We start from the raw sequence: 21,035 nt of genomic DNA on the forward strand, positions 1-21,035 counted from the left end.
ACACCCCTCTGCCTCACCACCTCTCTATTACACCCTCCATCTCTCCACATCTCTATTACACCCCTCCGCCTCTCCAGCTCTCCATTACCCCCTCCGTCTCAATTACACCCTTCCGTCTCCCTATTACACCTCTCTGCCTCTCTATTACACTCTGCCTCTCTATTACACCTCTCCAGCTCTCTATTACACCCCTCTGTCTCTCCACCGCTAGTGCACCCCTCCGCCTCTCTACCACTGCCCTCCGCCTCTCCACCTCCCTATTACATCTCTTCACCTCTAATAGACCCCTCTGTCTCTCCACCTCTATTACACCCCTCTGCCTCACCACCTCTCTATTACACCCTCTGCCTCTCCACCTCAATTACACCCATCTGACTCTCTATTACACACCTCCGCCTCTCTATTACACCTCTCTATTACACTCCACCTCTCTATTACACCTCTCCACCTCTCTATTGCACCCCTCCACCTCTGTATTACACACCACCGCCTCTCTATTGCACCCCTCCACCTCTGTATTACACACCACCGCCTCTCTATTACACCCCTCTGCCTCACCATCTCTTTATTGCACCCCTCTGCCTCTCCACCTCTCTAATATACCGCTCTGCCTCTCCAGCTCCCTCTTGCACCACCGCCTCTCCACCTCTCTATTACAGCCCTCTGCCTCTTCACCTCTCTATTACACACCTGTCTCTCCACCTCTCTATTACACCCCACGCTTCTCCACCTCTCTATTACACCTGTCCACTTCTCCACCTCTTTATTACACCCCTCTGCCGCTATTTTAAAAAAATATTTTTATTAAATGCTTTAACAAAAATATACAGAATATCAGAATAACAAGCTATCAACCCAATAAACAACCACAATCCTCCAGCCCCCCCCCCCCCCCCCCCCCCCCCCGCACCCCAGCCCCTTGCCACATCCCGCCTTCCCCATTTTAACCTCCATTACTCTTCCCCTCAATAACTCCCCCTTGATGACCCCTCATTCCTCCTTGAAGAAATCAATGAACGTTTTCCACCTCCGGGCGAACCCATCTCCCGCAGAGAGAACTTGATCTTCTACAACCTCAGGACTTCCGCTCACCAGAACCCCAGCCTTCAGCGGCTCCGAATCCCACCAACACAGCAAAGCCCGTCTCTGGGTTATCAGGAAGGCAAAGGCCAATACACTGGCATCTCCCCCCCCCCCCCCCCCAACCCCCCCCGGAACCCCGACTCCTGGGTCTTCCGACACACCAAATATCACAACCTCCGGACTCATAGAACCATAGAATTTACAGTGCAAAAGGTGGCCATTCGGCCCATCGAGTCTGCTCCGGCCCCTAGAAAGAGCACCCTACTTAAGCCCACAACTCCACCTTATCCCCGTAACCCATCAACCCCACCTAACCTTTTTCGACACTCAGGGCAATTTACCCTGGCCAACGGTGACTCAGAGTCACCCCCACACCGAGAACCTCGGACACAACATCTGAGAACCCCTGCCTGAATCCCCTCAGACTAGGACAGGCCCAGAATATGTGGACCTGATTCACAGGCCTACCCCCCCCCCCCCCCCACCCCACCCCCCCACCCCCACACACCTGCTACACCTATCTTCCACCCTCTCAAAGAACCTGCTCAGTCTCGCCACCGTCATGTGGGACCTATGCACCACTTTAAACTGAATGAGGCTTAACCTCGCACACGATGAGGACGTGTTCACCCTCCGCCCACACAAACCCTGAGTCAACCCATTGACTTTGCTGAAAAACGACTGAGGGACAGAGATGGGGAGGTTCTGAACATGATCAGAAATCTAGGCCACAACGTCATTCTCACTATCTGCACCCTCCTTGCCAGCGACAGCGGCAAAATGTCCCATCTCTTTAAATCTGCCTTCATCCCCTCCACCAATCGGACCAAGTTCAGTCTATGCAGCTGGGCCCAGCGCCGCACCACCTGAATACCAAGGTACCTAAAGCTCATCCCCACCAACCTGAATGGTAACTCCCCTAACCTCCTTCTCCGCCCTCTGGCATTGATTGGGAACATCTCATTCTTACCCATGTTCAATTTATATCCCCAAAACCGGCCAATTTCCCCCAAAGCTGCTCAACGGATTTGAAATGTATAATAACAAGTCATCCACATACAGCAAAACCCCATGTTCGGCACCCCCTGCACAATCCTCTCCTTAGACGCCCTAAGCGCCATTGCCAATGGCTCTATTGCCAAGGCGAAAAGCGTCGGGGAGAGCGGAGACCCCTGCCTAGTCCCACGGTAAAGCCCAAACTCACTCAGTTCATCTGCACACTTGCCACCGGCATCTTATACAGCAGCCAAACCCAATCCACAAAACCCTGCCCGAACCCAAACCGCCCCAGCCATCTTGAACAGATATGCCCATTCTACCCAGTCAAAGTCCATGGCCACCACTACCTAAACCCCCTTCCCTGCTCCTCCGAGGGCATCAGACTCACATTATGTAACCTCCGCACATTGACAACAGTTGCCTTCCTTCAACAAAACCTGTCTGATCCTCCCCAATCACCCCCGACACAATTCTTATACTCAATGCCCCAGCCAATGAAGGCAAGGCTGCCATATGCCTTCTTGACTACCTTCTCCACCAGTGTTTCCTCTTTCAGTGACCTGTGGACCGTACACATAGATCTCTCTGACTGTCAATACTCTTGTAGTATGAAAACTCCTTCACCCTTAGCCTCCCAAACCTCCACAGGTTCTCCCCCCCCGACCCATGCGCCCATGAATCCCCTCAACTCCCTATCCACTGCAGACACCCTCGGCGATTTTGAACTCTAGTCCAGGACCGTATTAAATCACCTCCATAATCAACCGGTAAGTGTCCAAGTCCGAAATCTTCCCTAATATTCACGTCATAAAATCCACATCATCCCAATTCGCAGCACAGACATTTACAAGGACCACCGGCATCCGCTCCAATTTCCCACTGCTCCCAGCTCTCCCTTCCGAGCTGTTCCGCACCAACCACACCCATTTCAGCAACCCCCTCCCCCCAACAAACAACCAACCCCCTCGCCTTCCTCCTGATGACTCCCCACTTCACTTCCATTAACTAGCCCGCCCAGATAGCATGGTGGCCCCCACCCAAGGCCGCTAACATCCCCTCCCCCCTCACAAAAGGCACACTGACTATCGTCACTCCCCCATTGAAACCCACCCTGAACTACCCATCCCATACACTCTTCCACACACACAAAGCTCCTCTCCAAAGTTCAGTGTCCTTACACTCCTCCAGGTCCATGGTTCCTCATAAAGCCCATCGCCTCCTCTGGCGAATCAAAATAAAACCGCTGCTTATGGTGTGTCACCCACAAACGGGCACGATACAAAACCCTAAACTTCACACCGTTCGTGAAGAGGGCAACCTTTATCCCGTTGAACCTGACCCTCCTCTTCGCCAACACCGCACCCAGGCCTTGGTAGACCCACAGCTCACTACCTTCCCAGGTAAACTTCCTGGTCTGCCTCGTCCATTTTAAAATATTTTCTTTGTCCAAGAATCGATGCAGCCGCACCACCATCGCCCTCGGTAACTCACCAACCTGAGGCCTCCTCCTCAGCACCCTGTGCGTCCAATTCACCTCGAGGAGCGGGTCAAAGGCCCCTTCCCCCATCAACTGCTGCAACATCCTCACCACATACTTCCCGGCCTCCGCTCCCTCAGACATCCCGACGATCCTCAGGTTCCTCTCCTGAAGCAATTCTCCAGGTCCTCCAATTTCATTCTCAGCCACTTCTGGCTGTCCAAGACCATCCCCAACTCCCCCTCCAATGAGACGATCCACCGCTCATGCTCCCCCACCGCCTCCTCCACCTCTGATTCGCTAGGCCCAGAGCCTTCAATCTCTGCCCCACTCTCTCAATCGCAGTTCTGAGCGGCTCCACCACCTTGTCCAGGTCATCCAGAGCCTCCTTCCCCTGCTGCTGGAATTTCCCATCCAAACACTCCACCAGCTGCTCCGTCGACCACCGGGCAGTAATGATGCCCCCTTGCCCTCTGCCATCGTAGCCTGTGGCGCACCATGGAAACTGTCCTGCTTCAGCTGCTCTCTCTTTTTCGTGGCACTTCTCGTCCTCTGATCCATACACCAATCTCACCAGAGGAGAATTACCTTCCCGGGGCACTCATTCACCTTTTGCCCTCGAAAATCCCCCAAAACAGGTGGGAAAATCCACCTTGAGCGGATGACACCAAATTTGCGACCGCTCACTCCATGGTTGCCCCTCCACCTTTCTATTACACACCTCCTCGCTCCACATCTCTATTACACCCCTCCACCTCTCTATTACACCCCTCTGCCTCTCCACCTCTCTATTACACACCTCCACCTCTCTATTACACACCTCCACCTCTCTATTACACACCTCCACCTCTCTATTACACACCTCCACCTCTCTATTACACACCTCCACCTCTCTATTACACACCTCCACTTCTCTATTACACACCTCCACTTCTCTATTACACACCTCCACCTCTCCACCTATTACACTCCTCCACCTCTCTATTACACACTTACACCTCTCCACTTCTCTATTACACACCTGCACCTTGCCACTTCTCTATCACACACCTCCACCTTTCCGCTTCTCTATTACACCCCTCTGCCTCTCCACCTCTCTTTTCTTCTCTAAGACACTTCAAGTCTTTGGTTATCTGATCTAATAGCTTCATTTCTGTCTCAGTGTCGTATGTACCTATGAAACGTGTTGGGATGATCTATTACAATAAAGGTGCTATATAAATTTAAGTAGCTGTTGTTCTCAGTTGAGCACCATGACCCACTGAACCATCACCCCAAGTGATTACTAGCTCCAAGACAAAACAAACATGAGCATTCATAATACCTTCAGCCAGTAGCCTGCACAGTAGGGCCGCAAAGAGAATGATAAATGAAAGCATTGCAATGACCTGCAAGAATAGGAGGACGTTTCGCTGAAAATCCATACCTGGAAAAGAAACGAATGTCCATCAATATTACTCACAGAACTGTAGACTGTGACAACACAGGGGAAGGCCACTTGGCCCATCATATCTGTGCAATCTCTTTGGAAAGTTGACCAATTAGCCCCACCGTCCCAATTCCCCCCCCCCCCCCCCCCCCCACTATTTAGCCAATTCCCCTTTGAAAGTTCCGATTGAATCTGCTTCCTTATCATTTCTTATGTTATCACTAGTGCAGAAGGAGGCCATTTGGCCCATCGAGTCTGCAGTGACCCTCTGAAATGACACCCCACCTAGGGTCAGGCCCCCACCCTATCCCCGTAACCCAGTAACCCCACCTAACCGTTGGACACTAAGGGCAATTTAACATGGCCAATCCACCTAACCTGCACATCTTTGGACTGTGGGAGGAAACCGGAGCACCCGGAGGAAACCCACACAGACACGGGGAGAAAGTGCGAACTCCACAGAGTCACCCACGGCCGGAATTGAACCCGGGTCCCTGGTGCTGTGAGACAGCAGTGCTAATCTCTGTGCCACCGTGCTGCCCACTTCCACCGCCTTTTTCAGCAAAGAATATTCACACTTTGGAATAAATCACTCGACGCATCAGAAGCCGAATTGGAGATGAATGAAATGAAATGACATGAAAAATGAATGAAATTCACTTATTGTCACGAGTAGGCTTCAATGAAGTTACTATGAAAAGCCCCTAGTCGCCACATTCCGGCGCCTGTCCGGGGAGGCTGGTACGGGAATCGAACCGTGCTGCTGGCCTGCTTCGTCTGCTTTAAAAGCCAGCGAATTAGCTGAGTGAGCTAAACCAGCCACTGAGATGACGCAGTGTTACAGTTAACTGCCTCTCATGTCTCAATGATTAAGTTATAAGAGTTTCAAACTTCTGACAGCAAACTGTGAAAATAACATGTTTTTCTTACTTTGCTTGTCGCTGCGCAAACATTGAACTATGATACAGAAGATATTCGCAGCAGCAAAAATCAGTGCAACAATGGACAATTCCATTGCGTAGTGAATCAGAGGTGGAAGACCTGGAACAGAAAACAGTATATTAAACTTATATTCAAATCAGACTTTAAATTGCAACAGGATGTCCTTCCCCCTCTAAAGATGTGGCTATCACTGGGCTGTTTTGGGGAGATTTACCAGAATGTTAGCAGATGAATCAGTTATGTGGAGAGGAAGCAGATCATTCTACCGAGAGCAGATCTGAGCTTTGCAGTCCTGCCACATTCAGCCGTGAATGGTGGTGGACAATTAAACAACTCACTGGAGGCGCCTCAAATATCCCCATCCTCAATGATGGAGGAGCTCAGCACATATAGACAAGGCTGAGGCATTCATACCAATCTTCAGCCAGAGTGATGAGTGGTGATCTATCTCGGTCTCCTCCGGAAGTCCCCAACACCACAGATGTCAGTCTTCAGCCAATACAATTCATTCCATGTGATATCAAGAAATGGCTGAAGGCACTGGGTACTGCAAAGGCTATGGGCCCTGACAATATGCCAGCAATAGTACTGAATTTGCCTCTCCATCATCAGCATGTGATGGAAGGAATCATCAACAGTGCTGTCAAGCAGCACTTACTCAGCAATAACCTGCTCACGGACGCTCAGTTTGGGTTCCGCCAGGGTCACTCAGCTCCTGAACTCATTACAGCCTTGCTTAAAACATGGACAAAGAGCTGAATACCAAAGGTGAGGTGAGAGTGACTGCCCTTGACATCAAGGCAGCATTTGACCGAGTGTGGCATCAAGGAGCCCGAGCTAAACTGGTCAATAGGAATCAGGGTGAAATCTCTCGCTGGTTGGAGTCATACCTGGCACAACGGAAGATGGTTGTGGTATTTGGAGGTCAATCATCTAATCTCCAGGACATCACTGCAGGAGTCCCTCAGAGCAGTGTCCTAGGCCCAACCATCTTCAGTTGCTTCATCAATGACCTCCCTTCCAACATTAGGTCAGAAGTGGGGATGTTTGTGGATGGCTACACAATGTTCAGCACCATTCACGACTCCTCAGATAATGAAGCAGTCCATGCCCAAATACAGCAAGACCTGGACAATACCCAGGCTTGGGCTGGGCTGACAAGTGGCAAGTTACATTCGGGCTACACAAGTACCAAGCAATGACCATCTCCTACAAGAGAGGATCTAATCACCACCCTTTGACATTCAATGGCACTACCATCGCTGAATCCCCCACGATCAACATCCTGGGGGTTACCATTGACCAGAAACTGAACTGGACTAGCCATATTAATACTGTGGCTAGCAGGGCAGGTCAAAGGCTAGGAATCCTACGGTGAGTAACTCACCTTCTGATGCCCCCAAAGCCTGTCCACCACCTAGAAGGCACAAGTCAGGAGTGTAATGGAATACTCTCCACTTGACTTTATGAGTGCAGCTCCAACAACACTCAAGGAGCTCGACTCCATCCAGGACAAAGCAGCCCCGCTTGATAGTTCCCCCTTCCACAAACATTCAAACCCTCCACCACCGATGAACAGTGGCAGCCATGTATACCATCTACAAGATGTACTGCAGTAACTCACCAGCTTTCCTTAGGCAGCACCTTCCAAACCACTACCATCTAGGACAAGAGCAGCAGATACCTGGGAACCCCACCACCTGGACGTTCCCCTCCAAGACACTTGCCACCCTGACTTGGAAATATTTTGCAGTTCCTTCACTGTCGCTGGGTCAAAATCCTGGAACTCCCTCCCTAACAGCACAGTGTTGTAATGACATCTCTATGACTGCAGCGGTTCAAGAAGGCATCTCAACACCACCTTCTAGGGCAACTAGGGATGGGCAATAAATACTGGCCTAACCAGCAACACCCACATCCCATAAATGAATTTCCCGTTAAAAAAAAAGAGACGTGTTCAGGGGAGATTGCAAAGAATTGTTCAAAACTCTGAGGGATTTTGATAGAAAGGAAGGAAGACTTACATTTGTATAACATCTGTCACTACCACAGGACATCCCAAATCCAATTATGTAGTTTGTGCAGTGCGGTTGCTATGGTACTATGGGAAAGGTCGGAGCCAATTTCTACAAAGGTTCCCGCAAACAGCAAGGTGATAATGGCCAGTTTGTCTTATTAATTAAGAAAGATTTGACTGCATAAATGAGAAACTATCTTGACTGAGAATCAGTTTGGGTGGAGATAAGAAATAGCAAGAGAAAGAATCACTAGTGGAAGTGGATTATAGGCTCCTGACAGAATAAACAGAGTAAAATCTGGAAATAATTGAGGCTTGCAAGAAAGATACAGAAATAATCACAGACGATTTAATCTTCACATAAATTGGACAAGTTGGCAAAGGTGGCCTTGACCAGAGAGTGAATTCAGAACATTTTCTTAACAATTGATTCTGAATCAACCAGTAAACAGCTTTTTAAAAATAAATTTAAGAGTACCCAATTTTTTTTTTCTCCTGAAAGGGCAATTTACAGTCGCCAACTGACTTACCCTGCACATCTTTTTGGGTTGTGGGGGGTGAGACCCACACAGACATGGGGAGAATGTGCAAACTCCACACAGACAGTGACCCGGGGCTGGAATCGGACCCAGGTCCTCAGCACCATGAGGCAGTGGTGCTAACCACTGCACCACCGTGCTGCCCTGAAAACTGAGTTTCGTTTAGACCTGTTAATGTGCAATGAGAGAGGATTAATTCATTATTACAAATCCTTGAAGGGTGATCAGAACTTTTCTTCTGGTCATGGGATCTTGGTGTCGTTGGCTGGGCCAGTTATTGCCCTACCTTAAATAACTGTGAATTGAATGGCTATTTCAAAGGGTATTTAAGAGTCAACCACATTGCTGTGGATCTGAACTTATACAGAGGCCAGACGGCAGATTTCCTTTCCAAAACAACATTAATGAATCAGATGGGTTTTTACAACTGAAGCTGGTTTCATGCTCATTGTTAAATGTTAATTCTATATTTTTGTTTAGTTCAAATTTCACCATCTGCCATGAGGAGATTCGAACCAGGGTCGCCAGAGCTGGGTCTCTGGACTGCTAACCCAGTGGCAATACCATTACACCACCCCCTCCCCATAATAACATTTCATATTGGGTTTGGAGGTAAGAAACCTTGGAGGGGACACAGTGATGCTAATCTGCCATCCTTCCTCGATCTGGCCTGCATGTGACTGCCTATCCACACCAATGTGGTTGACTGTGAAATACCACTCCGTTCAAGGGCAATTAGGGATGGGCAATAAATGCTGGCCCAGCCAGTAATGCCCACATCTCATGAATGAAGAAAACAAAACTTATGTTTGAAACTAGTGTCTCAAACCCAAATAAATATAAATACGATGATATGAAGACAACTGGCTGAAGTTGACGGAACAAAATAGGTTAAAACGGTAAAGTAAATGAAAAGCTAAGTCGGTGGCCGTGGCAGACAATTAAGAAGCTACTTCCCAACAAAAATTGATTCCGCGGAACAAGAAAGATTCAATGAACAGGTGCATCATTGGTGGCCAATAAAGGAAGTTAGGATGGTATCAAAGCAAAAGCGTACAACGCTGCAAAGTTTAGTGGTGAGCTAGAAAATGAGGAACATTTTAGAAACCAGAAAAGGATGACTTAAAAAAAAGGAGGGAGAAATTAGAATAGGCAAGTAAACTAGCAAGAAACATGGAAACAGATGGTAAAGGCTTCTACAAGTGCACAAAAAGGGAGTGACGGGCTAAGATAAATGTTGGTCCCATAAGAGGATGAAACTGGTGGATAAATAATGGGAAAGAAGAAAATGGTAGAGGCTTTGAATCAGTATTTTGCATCAGTATTCACAGCAAAAGACACTAAAAACATCACAAGAATAAGAGATAATTAGGGTGCAATAAGTAAAGAGAAACTGAGAACAAAGACTATCGCAACAGAAACTGCTTGAAGAAACTAATGTGACAAAAGGCTGAAAAGTCTCCTGGAGCCATAGACTCAGAATTCCGACAGTGCGAAAGGAGATAATTCGGCCCACTGCCCTGCCCTATCCCCATAACCCCACCTAAACTGTGATTCACCGGAGCACCCGGAGAAAACCCACGCAGGCACAGGGAGAAAGTGCAAACTCCACACAGTCACCCAAGGCCGGAATTGTACTTATAGCACCAGGAGCGACACCGCTATCTCACGGCACTCTGTTTTTCTTTCATGCCCGGCGGGAATGCGCCCCCCCCCCCCCCCCCCAACCACCCCCACAGAGGCCACGCTTAGCGTCATTTCCCAAACTGAGGAGCGCCGACATTTTTAAAAGGGTGCCCCGATATCTCGATCCCCTGACTTGATCCCGGATCACCCAACGCCCCAACTCACCCATAAGAGGATCCTTGGGCACCTCCGCACCCCACCGTACAGGGCCAGCATCACCCGTCCCAATCTCCAACTTGGGCAAAATGCCTGCCTGGCACCTTGGCAATGCCAGTTTGCCACCCTCAAAATGCCGCTACTAGCCTGACAGTGCCAGCTGGGCACCATAGCAGTTCCAGGTTGGCACCCAGATGGCACCAGAAGGGTGCCAGGTGGCACTGCCATGATGCTAGGCTGGCAGTACCAAGATGCCCGGGTGGCATCAGAAGAGCCAGCGCGGCCATTCTGTCCAGAGACCAACAGCCTGGGGGCCACCGATTGCCTGGGAGACCCCCCTCCTCCCCAAGTGCCAGTAAGCCTGGTCCCCATTTGTGAGAACCAGTACTGAATCAGCGCTCAGCTGGGGTCTCCTCAGCGAGGCCAATAGACGTCGGTGGCCATTCAATCCAGCGCCAGCCCGGTTACGTGGGTTCTTAAACTCACTTAACCGTGCAAGACTGGGTCACGCCCAGATCGCAACGTGTAACAGGATCTGGTGAGATTATGTGAGGCTTAATGGCCGTCAGGAATTCTGGGGGAGGCCTCTACCAGGATTTATCGGCTGCGTCCCGCTCCGATTCAAGCGGGTTGTGGCCGATAAATCGCAACCATACTGTAAAAGCCTGGGCAAAGGTTTGGCAAATTGAACATTATCTGGTTAAATGTAACATATCGAGTACTGCGTACACTTTGTCACCTTAGCAAAAGAGGGTTAAACACACATTGGAGGCAGTCAAGAGGGGGCTCATTAGTTGCATCCTGGAATGAAGGAATTGTCTTGTAAGGAAAGGTAGAATAGGTTGGGCCTACTGGAATTCAGAAGAATGGTGAAACAAAAACACCAGATTCCGAGAGGCCTTTGTAATGATATCATGGCTGTGTTGTAATACACCGATTGACCACTAGGAGTCTCATTAGTATATAAGTGAAAGTTAGAGTCAGGTGACTTCAGACGGACTGGAGAGCTGGAAGAGAGAGGTTGCTTGTGATTGATATACTGTTATTCATCTGTCGTTTTGTATATAGTTTACTCATAATTAACGTTAATGAATCATTTATAGCTTAAGCTACAGGTGTTCTTGTAATATAAATCAGGCCCTCAGACAAGAACATTACAGCCTTGACAGAGAAGATGCTGAGAGGATATTACCCTTTGTTTGGGACACTAGATGCAGATGGAACAGTATCAGGATAACCGGTCTTTAAGCTGGAGATGAGGAGCTTTTATTCCCCTGAGTGGGTGATTAATGTTTGGAATTCTGTATGCTGGGGGACAGCGGAGGCTGGGTCACTGAATGTATTTGCGGCTGAGTTAAACAGGTTTTTGATCCACATGGAGTCCCTAACGAATGCCTGGATTGAACCAGCCTCAATCACACTCGCAGGGACTGTGTTCCATACCTGAACCACCCTCTGAGCAAAGGTTTGTCTCCTCCTCATGTCAACATCGCTTCTTTTGCCAATGACATTAAATCTGTGCTCTCTGCTTCTCAATCCTGCCAACAACGGGAACAATCTCTCCCTCTCTATCCAGCCCTCGGGCCAACAACGGGAACAGTCTCTCCCTCTCTATCCAGCCCTCGCAACAACGGGAACAGTCTCTCCCTCGCTGTCCAGCCCTCGGGCCAACAACGGGAACAGTCTCTCCCTCTCTATCCAGCCCTCGGGCCAACAACGGGAACAGTCTCTCCCTCTCTATCCAGCCCTCGGGCCAACAACGGGAACAGTCTCTCCCTCTCTATCCAGCCCTCGGGCCAACAACGGGAACAGTCTCTCCCTCTCTATCCAGCCCTCGGGCCAACAACGGGAACAGTCTCTCCCTCTCTATCCAACGGGAACAGTCTCTCCCTCTCTATCCAACGGGAACAGTCTCTCCCTCTCTATCCAGCCCTCGGGCCAACAACGGGAACAGTCTCTCCCTCTCTATCCAGCCCTCGGGCCAACAACGGGAACAGTCTCTCCCTCTCTATCCGGCCCTCGGGCCAACAACGGGAACAGTCTCTCCCTCTCTATCCGGCCCTCGGGCCAACAACGGGAACAGTCTCTCCCTCTCTATCCAGCCCTCGGGCCAACAACGGGAACAGTCTCTCCCTCTCTATCCAACGGGAACAGTCTCTCCCTCTCTATCCAACGGGAACAGTCTCTCCCTCTCTATCCAGCCCTCGGGCCAACAACGGGAACAGTCTCTCCCTCGCTGTCCGGCCCTCGGGCCAACAACGGGAACAGTCTCTCCCTCTCTATCCGGCCCTCGGGCCAACAACGGGAACAGTCTCTCCCTCTCTATCCAACGGGAACAGTCTCTCCCTCTCTATCCGGCCCTCGGGCCAACAACGGGAACACTCTCCCTCTCTATCCAGCCCTCGGGCCAACAACGGGAACAGTCTCTCCCTCTCTATCCAGTCCTCGGACCAACAACGGGAACAGTCTCTCCCTCTCTATCCAGTCCTCGGACCAACAACGGGAACAGTCTCTCCCTCTCTATCCGGCCCTCGGGCCAACAACGGGAACAGTCTCTCCCTCTCTATCCAGCCCTCGGGCCAACAACGGGAACAGTCTCTCCCTCTCTATCCAACGGGAACAGTCTCTCCCTCTCTATCCAACGGGAACAGTCTCTCCCTCTCTATCCAGCCCTCGGGCCAACAACGGGAACAGTCTCTCCCTCTCTATCCAGCCCTCGGGCCAACAATGGGAACAGTCTCTCCCTCTCTATCCAGCCCTCGGGCCAACAACGGGAACAGTCTCTCCCTCTCTATCCGGCCCTCGGGCCAACAACGGGAACACTCTCCCTCTCTATCCAGCCCTCGGGCCAACAACGGGAACAGTCTCTCCCTCTCTATCCAGCCCTCGGGCCAACAACGGGAACAGTCTCTCCCTCTCTATCCAGCCCTCGGGCCAACAACGGGAACAGTCTCTCCCTCTCTATCCAACGGGAACAGTCTCTCCCTCTCTATCCAACGGGAACAGTCTCTCCCTCTCTATCCAGCCCTCGGGCCAACAACGGGAACAGTCTCTCCCTCTCTATCCGGCCCTCGGGCCAACAACGTGAACAGTCTCTCCCTCTCTGTCCAGCCCTCGGGCCAACAACGGGAACAGTCTCTCCCTCTCTATCCGGCCCTCGGGCCAACAACGGGAACAGTCTCTCCCTCTCTATCCGGCCCTCGGGCCAACAACGGGAACAGTCTCTCCCTCTCTATCCAGCCCTCGGGCCAACAACGGGAACAGTCTCTCCCTCGCTGTCCAGCCCTCTTGTGATTTTTGAACATCTCCATCAAACCATTCGTACCCGATCACATCCATTTCCAGCAGGGATGCTCGGGTGCAATTTTAGCCACAGTCACGGTGCGAACTGAATAGATAGGTTTTTTACTTTGCCACTCCTGGTAAATGTTGGGCGTGTATATCAGCAAATCCTGAACGACCAGTCTGTGGTCGCCCACCATTCTCCTTCTAATAATAATAATCTTTACTGTCACAAGTAGGCTGACATTAACACTTCAATAAAGTGTTTTGCAATTTGGTATGGCCAATCCACCTAACCTGCACATCTTTGGGTTGTGGGGATGAAACCCACGCAGACACGGGGAGAATGTGCAAACTCCACACGGACAGTGACCCAGGGCCAGGATTCGAACCCGGGTCCTCAGCGCTGTAGGCAGCAATGCGAACCACTGTGCCACGTACTGCCCCAGCTTACATTAACACTGCAATGAAGTTACTGTAAAAAGCCCCTCGTCGCCACACTCGGGCTCCTGGTCAGGTACACTGAGGGAGAATTCAGAATGTCCAATTCACCTAACAAGCACGTCTTTCAGGACTTGTGGGAGGAAACCAGAGAACCCGGAGGAAACACACACGGACACGGGGAGAATGTGCAGACTCCGCACAGACAGTGACCCAAGCCGGGAACCGAACCTGGGTCCCTGGCGCTGTGAAGCAACAGTGCTAACTACTGTGCCCTTTCTGCCTTGGAAACTTATTTCCCAGTTCATTAAGAGTCATATGACAGTGAGAATAATAATAAACAGTGCGATTCTCAAATTAATTTCCTTAATGAGGCTGAGCACAAGGGACGTCGGTGGAGTTCTGCTTTTAACTAAGAAATGAACGGCTGAGATGTTTGACTCACCGTAAATAGCAAGTGAATGTGAACTGTTCTTCTTGCTAACAGCATTCTCCACAGTGCAAGTGTACATCCCACAATCTGACTTTGTGGCCTTCTTGATAACCATTGTCCTGTTGTCTTCTGTTAACTGATAACGTTGGTCATTCGTTATCACTTTGCCATCTTTCCACCACAACACGGAACTCAATTTTTTGGCAGTTACCCGACAGTCCAACCCAATGGCGGTATCCACATAGGTAGAATTACTGGAGATCGAAGGCTCTGGCACTGGTTCTGTGGGAGTGAAGGAATGAACAGAGAAACAGGCTTGAGCATGAAAACATCAGTGCTTCACATAACGTTAATGCAGTTAACTAACAAGAACTCTGTACTTTATGGGTGCTTCATATCAGCAGGGATGCCAACTCTCCCTGTTGCTTTTTGCCTTGGCGATAGAGCTTAGAGAGTCAAGGAGTTCGAAAGGGATAGTGCAGGGGGTGGGTGTGAAGCATAGAGTTTCACTGTATGCAGACGATCTGTTGCTTTACATTTTGGAAACATTGGGAGATATTGGGGGCAATCATGAGCATTTTAGAGGAATTTGGCCGGCTTTTCGGGTATAAGTTAAACATGGGGAAAGTAAGGTCTTTCCGATTCAAGCAAGGGGACAGGATGTTCACAGCTCCAGGGTCCCAGGTTTGATTCCCGGCTTGGGTCACTGTCTGTGTGGAGTCTCCACGTTCTCCCGGTGTCTGCGTGGGTTTCCTCCGGGTGCTCCGGTTTCCTCCCACAAATCCCGAAAGACGTGCTGTTGGGTGATTTGGACATTCTGAATTCTCCCTCTGTGTACCCGAACAGGCGCTGGAATGTGGCGACTAGTGGATTTTCACAGTAACTTCATTGCAGTGTGAATGTGAGCCTACTTGTGACAATATAGATTATTAAAAAGGGGAAGGCTGGTCGAGATGTCTTTAAAGTGGTCAATATGAACTTTAGGCACCTTGGCTTCCAGTTGGTGCGGGAATGGGAATGACACAAATTGAATCTGGCGTGATTGGTAGAACAGATGAAGGGGGATTTTAAGAGCTGGGACGTGCTCCTGCTGTTGCTGGTGGGCCGGTGCAGACTGGGAAAATGACAGTGCTTAAGAGATTTTTATTTGTTTTTCAGAACCTTCTGATTTTTATTCCAAAGGCCTTTTTTTGGAAAATTAATGCCTGGGTTTCGGGGATGTGTGAGCGGGGAAATCCCCACGGGTAAAGGAGGTGCTGCTGGAACGGGGACGTGAGTAAGATGGGCTGGCCTTGCCAAATTTAATAACTATTACTGGGCAGAGAATATAGCAATGGTTAGGAAGTGGGTAGTGGGGGACGGGTCAGTGTGGGAGTGGATGGAGGTGGCCTCTTGTATGGACACTAGTTTAGGGGCACTGTTCACGGCCGCTCTGCTGTTCTTGCCGGCCAGTTACCCCACTTAGTCTGGTGTTGGTGGTGGCCCTGAGGGTGTAGGGAGAGTGGACGCAGCATCTGAGGTTGGAGGGTGCCTCGGTCTGGGCGCCGATTTGTGGGAATCATAGATTTGCACAGCGGGTGGGTTGGACTTGGGCTTCCGGGGGGGTGACAGTGAGTGGGGATCAAATGGTTTGGGGACATATTTTGGGGGGGGGGGGCAGATGCTCGGCCCTGGAGGAATTGGAAGAGGAGAATGAGCTTGAGCTGCCGAGAGGGAATGGGTTCCGGTAATTACAGATATGGGATTATGTTGGAAAGCAGGTGCCGTCCTTTCCCCACCTGCCTCCCCTGAGGCTGCAGGACAGGGTGGTGTCGAAAAAGGAGTTGGCGAGGGTAGTCTGGCGGAGATTTATAAGGAATTAATGAATTGTGAGGGAACACCGAGAGGAGAAGTTAAACGGAAGTTGGAGGAAAAGCTGATGAGGGAGGTGGACGCTGGGTTTTGGGAAGAGGCTCTGAAGAAGAGTGAATGCATCTTCTTCGTGTGCTAGGCTGAGCCTTATTCAGATCAAAGTGGTTGATAGGGTGCATATGGTCAGGAGAAGCAGGTTTTTTGAGGGGGTGGAGGATAGGTGCGGACGGTGCACTGGAAGGACGCGAACCATGTCCACATGTTTTGGGCCTGTCCGAAGCTGGAGGGAGTTTGGCGGGGTTCTAGAACATACAGTGCAGAAGGAGGCCATTCGGCCCACTGAGTCTACACCGACCCAATTAAACCTTCACTTTCACCCTATCCCCATTACCCAATAACCCCACCTAACCTTTTTTGGTCACTAAGAGCAATTTATCATGGCCAATCCACCTAACCTGCACATCTTTGGACTGTGGGAGGAAACCGGAGCATCCGGAGGAAACCCGCGCAGACCCAGGGAGAGCGTGCAGACTCCGCACACACAGTGACCCAGCGGGGGTCTGACGTGATGTTTGAGGTGCTGAGGATGAAGGTTGCCCCCGAGTCCAGAAGTGCCGATTTCCGGAGTGTCGGAAGATCCGGAGAGAGAGGCCTTTGCCTCCCTGGTAGAGATGGATTTTGCTGGAGTGGAGGGATTCGGGGTCGCCGTGGGTGTGGGTCAGCGACCTCACAGAATTCCGTGTGCTGGGAAAAAAATCAAGTTCGCCTTGAGGGGATCTGTTGGGGGGGGGGGGGGGGGGGGGGGGGGATGCGCCCGGCGATGGATGCCGTTTATTGACTTCTTCAAGGATAGTTAACACATCAGGTGGGGGGTGTGGGGGTGTTTATAGAGGGTAAAAAGATTTCCTTGTCCAACAGCAATAGTTCCACGATTTGTGAGAAAATCGGCGAGGGCTCAAGATCCAGAGAGAATCGAAATCGTGATTCTCTCTGGCATGATTGGCTTTTGGAATCTTACTCTCCAGCCCTCACCGGTGGCATAATGAGAATCATGCCGTGGGATCCCGGAAACCTCGTGCCGGATTCTCCGCTGCCGGGATTCTCCGTTGCGGCAGCAGCGCACCCACACCTGGGAATGTCCCGGCAGTGTGGGGTTGCACACGATGGGAAACCCCATTGGCCAGCTGGTCGGGACGGGGAATCCCGCTACCGTCGGGTCTGCTCCATGTCATCACCATGTCATTGGCGAACACTCTCTCTGGACTTTACCCCCTCATGGAATCTTGACCAGCCCCATTCACTCTGCCTCTGACCAGCTGTGAGGCAGTCGATGGGGTCCCTCCAGGAATACAGATGTAAATTTTGCCCCGGGGAGGGGAGAGTAGAGGGAAATGCCTGGGCTGCACCCTGGCACTGCCTCCTGGCACAGGTTGGCACTGCCAGCCCTGACAGGGGGAGGCAATCTACTGGTGATGACTGGAGGGTGGGGGTGGATGGAGGGATCTATCAGTGATTTCCCCCCTGGTGCCCTGGCCAACATTCATCCTTCAAGCAAGGTTGAGAAAAAAGCAGATGCTGTGGGTGATTGACTTTGCAGCTTGCGGGAGCTTGCTGTGCACTAATCTCCAACTGCACCTCTTCCATCTCATTTCAAAAGCACTTTGTTGGCTGTAAAGTGAAAATTGCCATCTAAATCCAAGTCTCGTGCCCCCCGAATGTGAGAAATACCATGGGGAGGTCCACTAGCTTCTGTTACAAGGGTTTTCAATCGATGTCACAAAATAATAAATACACAAAGCACTTACCAAAGACCTTGAGATGGATCATTTTGCTCCTGATTTCATTTAAATTAATCTGCACAGTGTAGAGTCCTTCGTCTTTCAGTGTGATATTTCTCAACAACAGTGATCCATTGGAACGGTAAAAGACGCATCGATTCTTGTACGAGTCAATGAAGGAGGCTGTTTGTGAAGCCTCGTCATAATTGAGAATTTGTGTTTCTGAGAATGTCCACTTGACACGATTGACATCTTCAAAATGTTGATCAGTGAACCCAGGCAACAAAATGGAAGACCCAACAGCAACAGCCAGCTCGATCGGATTCCTCATGTCTGATTGATCGGATGGACAAGAATCATTGTAATTAATTGCACCAAGAGATTCAGCAATTGAATTAAATTTTGCCAGCTGGCATGATGGGATTTGAATAAATATTCCCAGAAGCCTGTGCTTCTGTATCATTTGGCCAGTGATATTCCCACAATACCACCATTTCCCCTTCTCTGCAGCCGAAGGTTTCGGGAAGGAAGGAAGGGAAAGGGAAGGGGAGGGGAGGGTTGGAGGGAGGGAGGGTTGGAGAGAGGGAGGGTTGGAGAGAGGGAGGGTTGGAGGGTTGGAGGGAGGGAAGGAAGGAAGGAAGGAAGGAAGGAAGGAAGGAAGGATGGCAGTATTGATGACAGATAAATTTACAGTGCTGGAGAGAGGATTTATCAGAAGGGTCAAGGACTGCATCTTTTTGGTGAGGGCCAGGGAACCATTACACTGGGGGTATTCTATAGGTCACAAACTTTACAGGGAGACGACACAACAGAGCATAAACTCAAGGGCAGTGACAAAGGGAGATTTTGATCAGCCAATTCACATCCAAGAAGTGTAACTTAAATTTGTACTGAGTTTTGAAGTGTGTACGAGACTACACTTAAACCGCATGGTAGATTTCTACATCTCCTTTGGGAAGAGAATAGGAACAAAGAACAATACAGCACAGGAACAGGCCCTTCGGCATTCCAAGCCTGCGCTGACCATGGTAGCTGCTTAAACTAAAACCATCTGAACATACGGAGTCCGTATCCTTCCATTCCCACCGTATTCATATATTTCTCTAGCTGCCCCTTAAATGCCGCTATCATACCTGCTCCCACCACCTCCCCAGGCAGCACGTTCCAAATATTTACCACTCTGTGAAAAAAGCCTGCCTAGCACATCTGTTCTAAACTTTTCCTCATGCACTTTAAATCTATGTCCCCTAGTACTTGACTCTCCTATTCTAAGAAAGAGCTTCTGACTATCCACTTTGTCCATGCCACTCATAATCTTGTAGACCTCTATCAGGTCACCTCTCAACCTCCGTAGTTCCAGTGAGAACAGACCAAGTTTATCTAACCTCTACTCATAGCTAATGCCTTCCATACCAGACAACATACTAGTAAACCGCTTCTGTACCCTCTCCAAAGCATCCACATTCTTCTGGTAGTGTGGCGACCAGAATTGTACACATCCCATATCAGGCCTAACTAAGGTCCTACACAGCTACAACATGAATCAGGCCTAACTAAGGTCCTACACAGCTACAACATGACTTGCCAATTTTTATAATATACTTTCAGTAATCAGTGACATGTATGCCCAGATCTCTCTGCCTGTCAGTACTCGCAAGAGTTTGATCATTTTCTGTGTAATTCCTACATGCAAGGACCCTCCAAAGTGTATTACCTCACACGTGTCCGGATTAAACTCCATCTGTCATTTCTACGCCCAAGACTCTAACCAGTTTGTATCCTGCTGTATCCTCTGACAGTCCTTCACTATCCGCAACTCCACCAATTTTTGTGTCGTCTGTGAACTTACCAATCAGACCAGCTACATTTTCTTCCAAATCATTTATATACACCACAAACAACAAAGGCCCCAGCACTGATCTGTGTGGAACGCCGCTAGTCACAGCCTTCAATTCAGAAAAGCACCCTTTTACTGCTACCCTGTCTTCTGTGCCCAAGCAAGGTCTGTATCCAACCCTACCAGCTCTCCTCTGATCCCGTGTGACTTCACCTTTTGTACCAGTCTGCCATGAGGTACCTTGTCAAAGGCTTTACTGAAGTCGATGTATACAGCATCTACAGCCTTTCCCTCATCTATCATCTTTGCCACTTCCTCAAAAACACAAACAAATTAGTGAGACACAACCTCCCCTTCACAAAACCATGTTGCCTATCACTAATAAGTCCATTTGTTTCCAAATGTGAGTAAATCTGATGTTGAGAGAAGATTTGATAAGAGGCACTCAAAACAATGAGGGGTCAATATGGAATTATATTTAATCCTTTCTTGAGCTGTGTGTGCCGTTGAAGTGTATTATACTTAATAAAATCTCTACAGTGCAGAAGGAAGCCGATCAAGTCTGCACCGACCCTCTGAAAAAGCATCCTTTACTGTGCTTCACGGGGCCCCGCAGCTAGTCCCGTCCGGGGGGAGAATCGGGTCCTGGGAGGGGGCGCGGAGGCTGCCGTGAAACACGGCCAGTTTCACGGCAGCCTTTACGACTCGCCGCATTTGCGGAGAATCGTGCCCCTGTATTTGTCCTTTGTTCATCTCACAAATAAGGGAGCCTGGGTAAAATGTTTAAATAATAAACTGGCTGAAGTGTCTAAAGTTTTACAGACAACACACATTTTCTCAGAAGGCAGCGGTCATGACATTGCGCAAAAGTGCGGTTTGAATTTTGAGGCGTTCCCTTTAGCAATTTGTTTTCAGCAGGTATTGAGCAATAAATCTGTTCCTATTAGTCTCGGGCTCAGTGACTGAGCCTCATCAAAGCAGACACACAAGGAAAGGGTCTGTGTTGGAGGATATAACTATGATGGACATAAAGATTTAGGGAGCGGGAGGGATGTTGGGTAACCTATCAGAAACATACACAATTC

The 21,035-nt window shown here is 49.8% G+C and overlaps 1 protein-coding gene across 1 annotated transcript in view; it reads right to left on the minus strand.

The window, feature by feature from the left end:
* Positions 1-5,862: 5,862 nt before the first annotated feature.
* LOC119976503 (hepatocyte cell adhesion molecule-like) overlaps positions 5,863-21,035 on the minus strand; it is a 40,051-nt gene continuing 24,878 nt past the window's right edge. The window contains exons 3-5 of the mRNA XM_038817046.1: positions 18,141-18,446; positions 14,497-14,766; positions 5,863-6,029 (exon numbers count right to left, since the gene is read on the minus strand). Of these exons, the coding sequence (XP_038672974.1) occupies positions 5,863-6,029; positions 14,497-14,766; positions 18,141-18,446 (743 nt within the window). The remainder of the gene's footprint in view (positions 6,030-14,496; positions 14,767-18,140; positions 18,447-21,035) is intronic.

Source organism: Scyliorhinus canicula, chromosome 13, assembly GCF_902713615.1.
Source record: "Scyliorhinus canicula chromosome 13, sScyCan1.1, whole genome shotgun sequence".
NCBI classification, from domain to species: domain Eukaryota; kingdom Metazoa; phylum Chordata; class Chondrichthyes; order Carcharhiniformes; family Scyliorhinidae; genus Scyliorhinus; species Scyliorhinus canicula.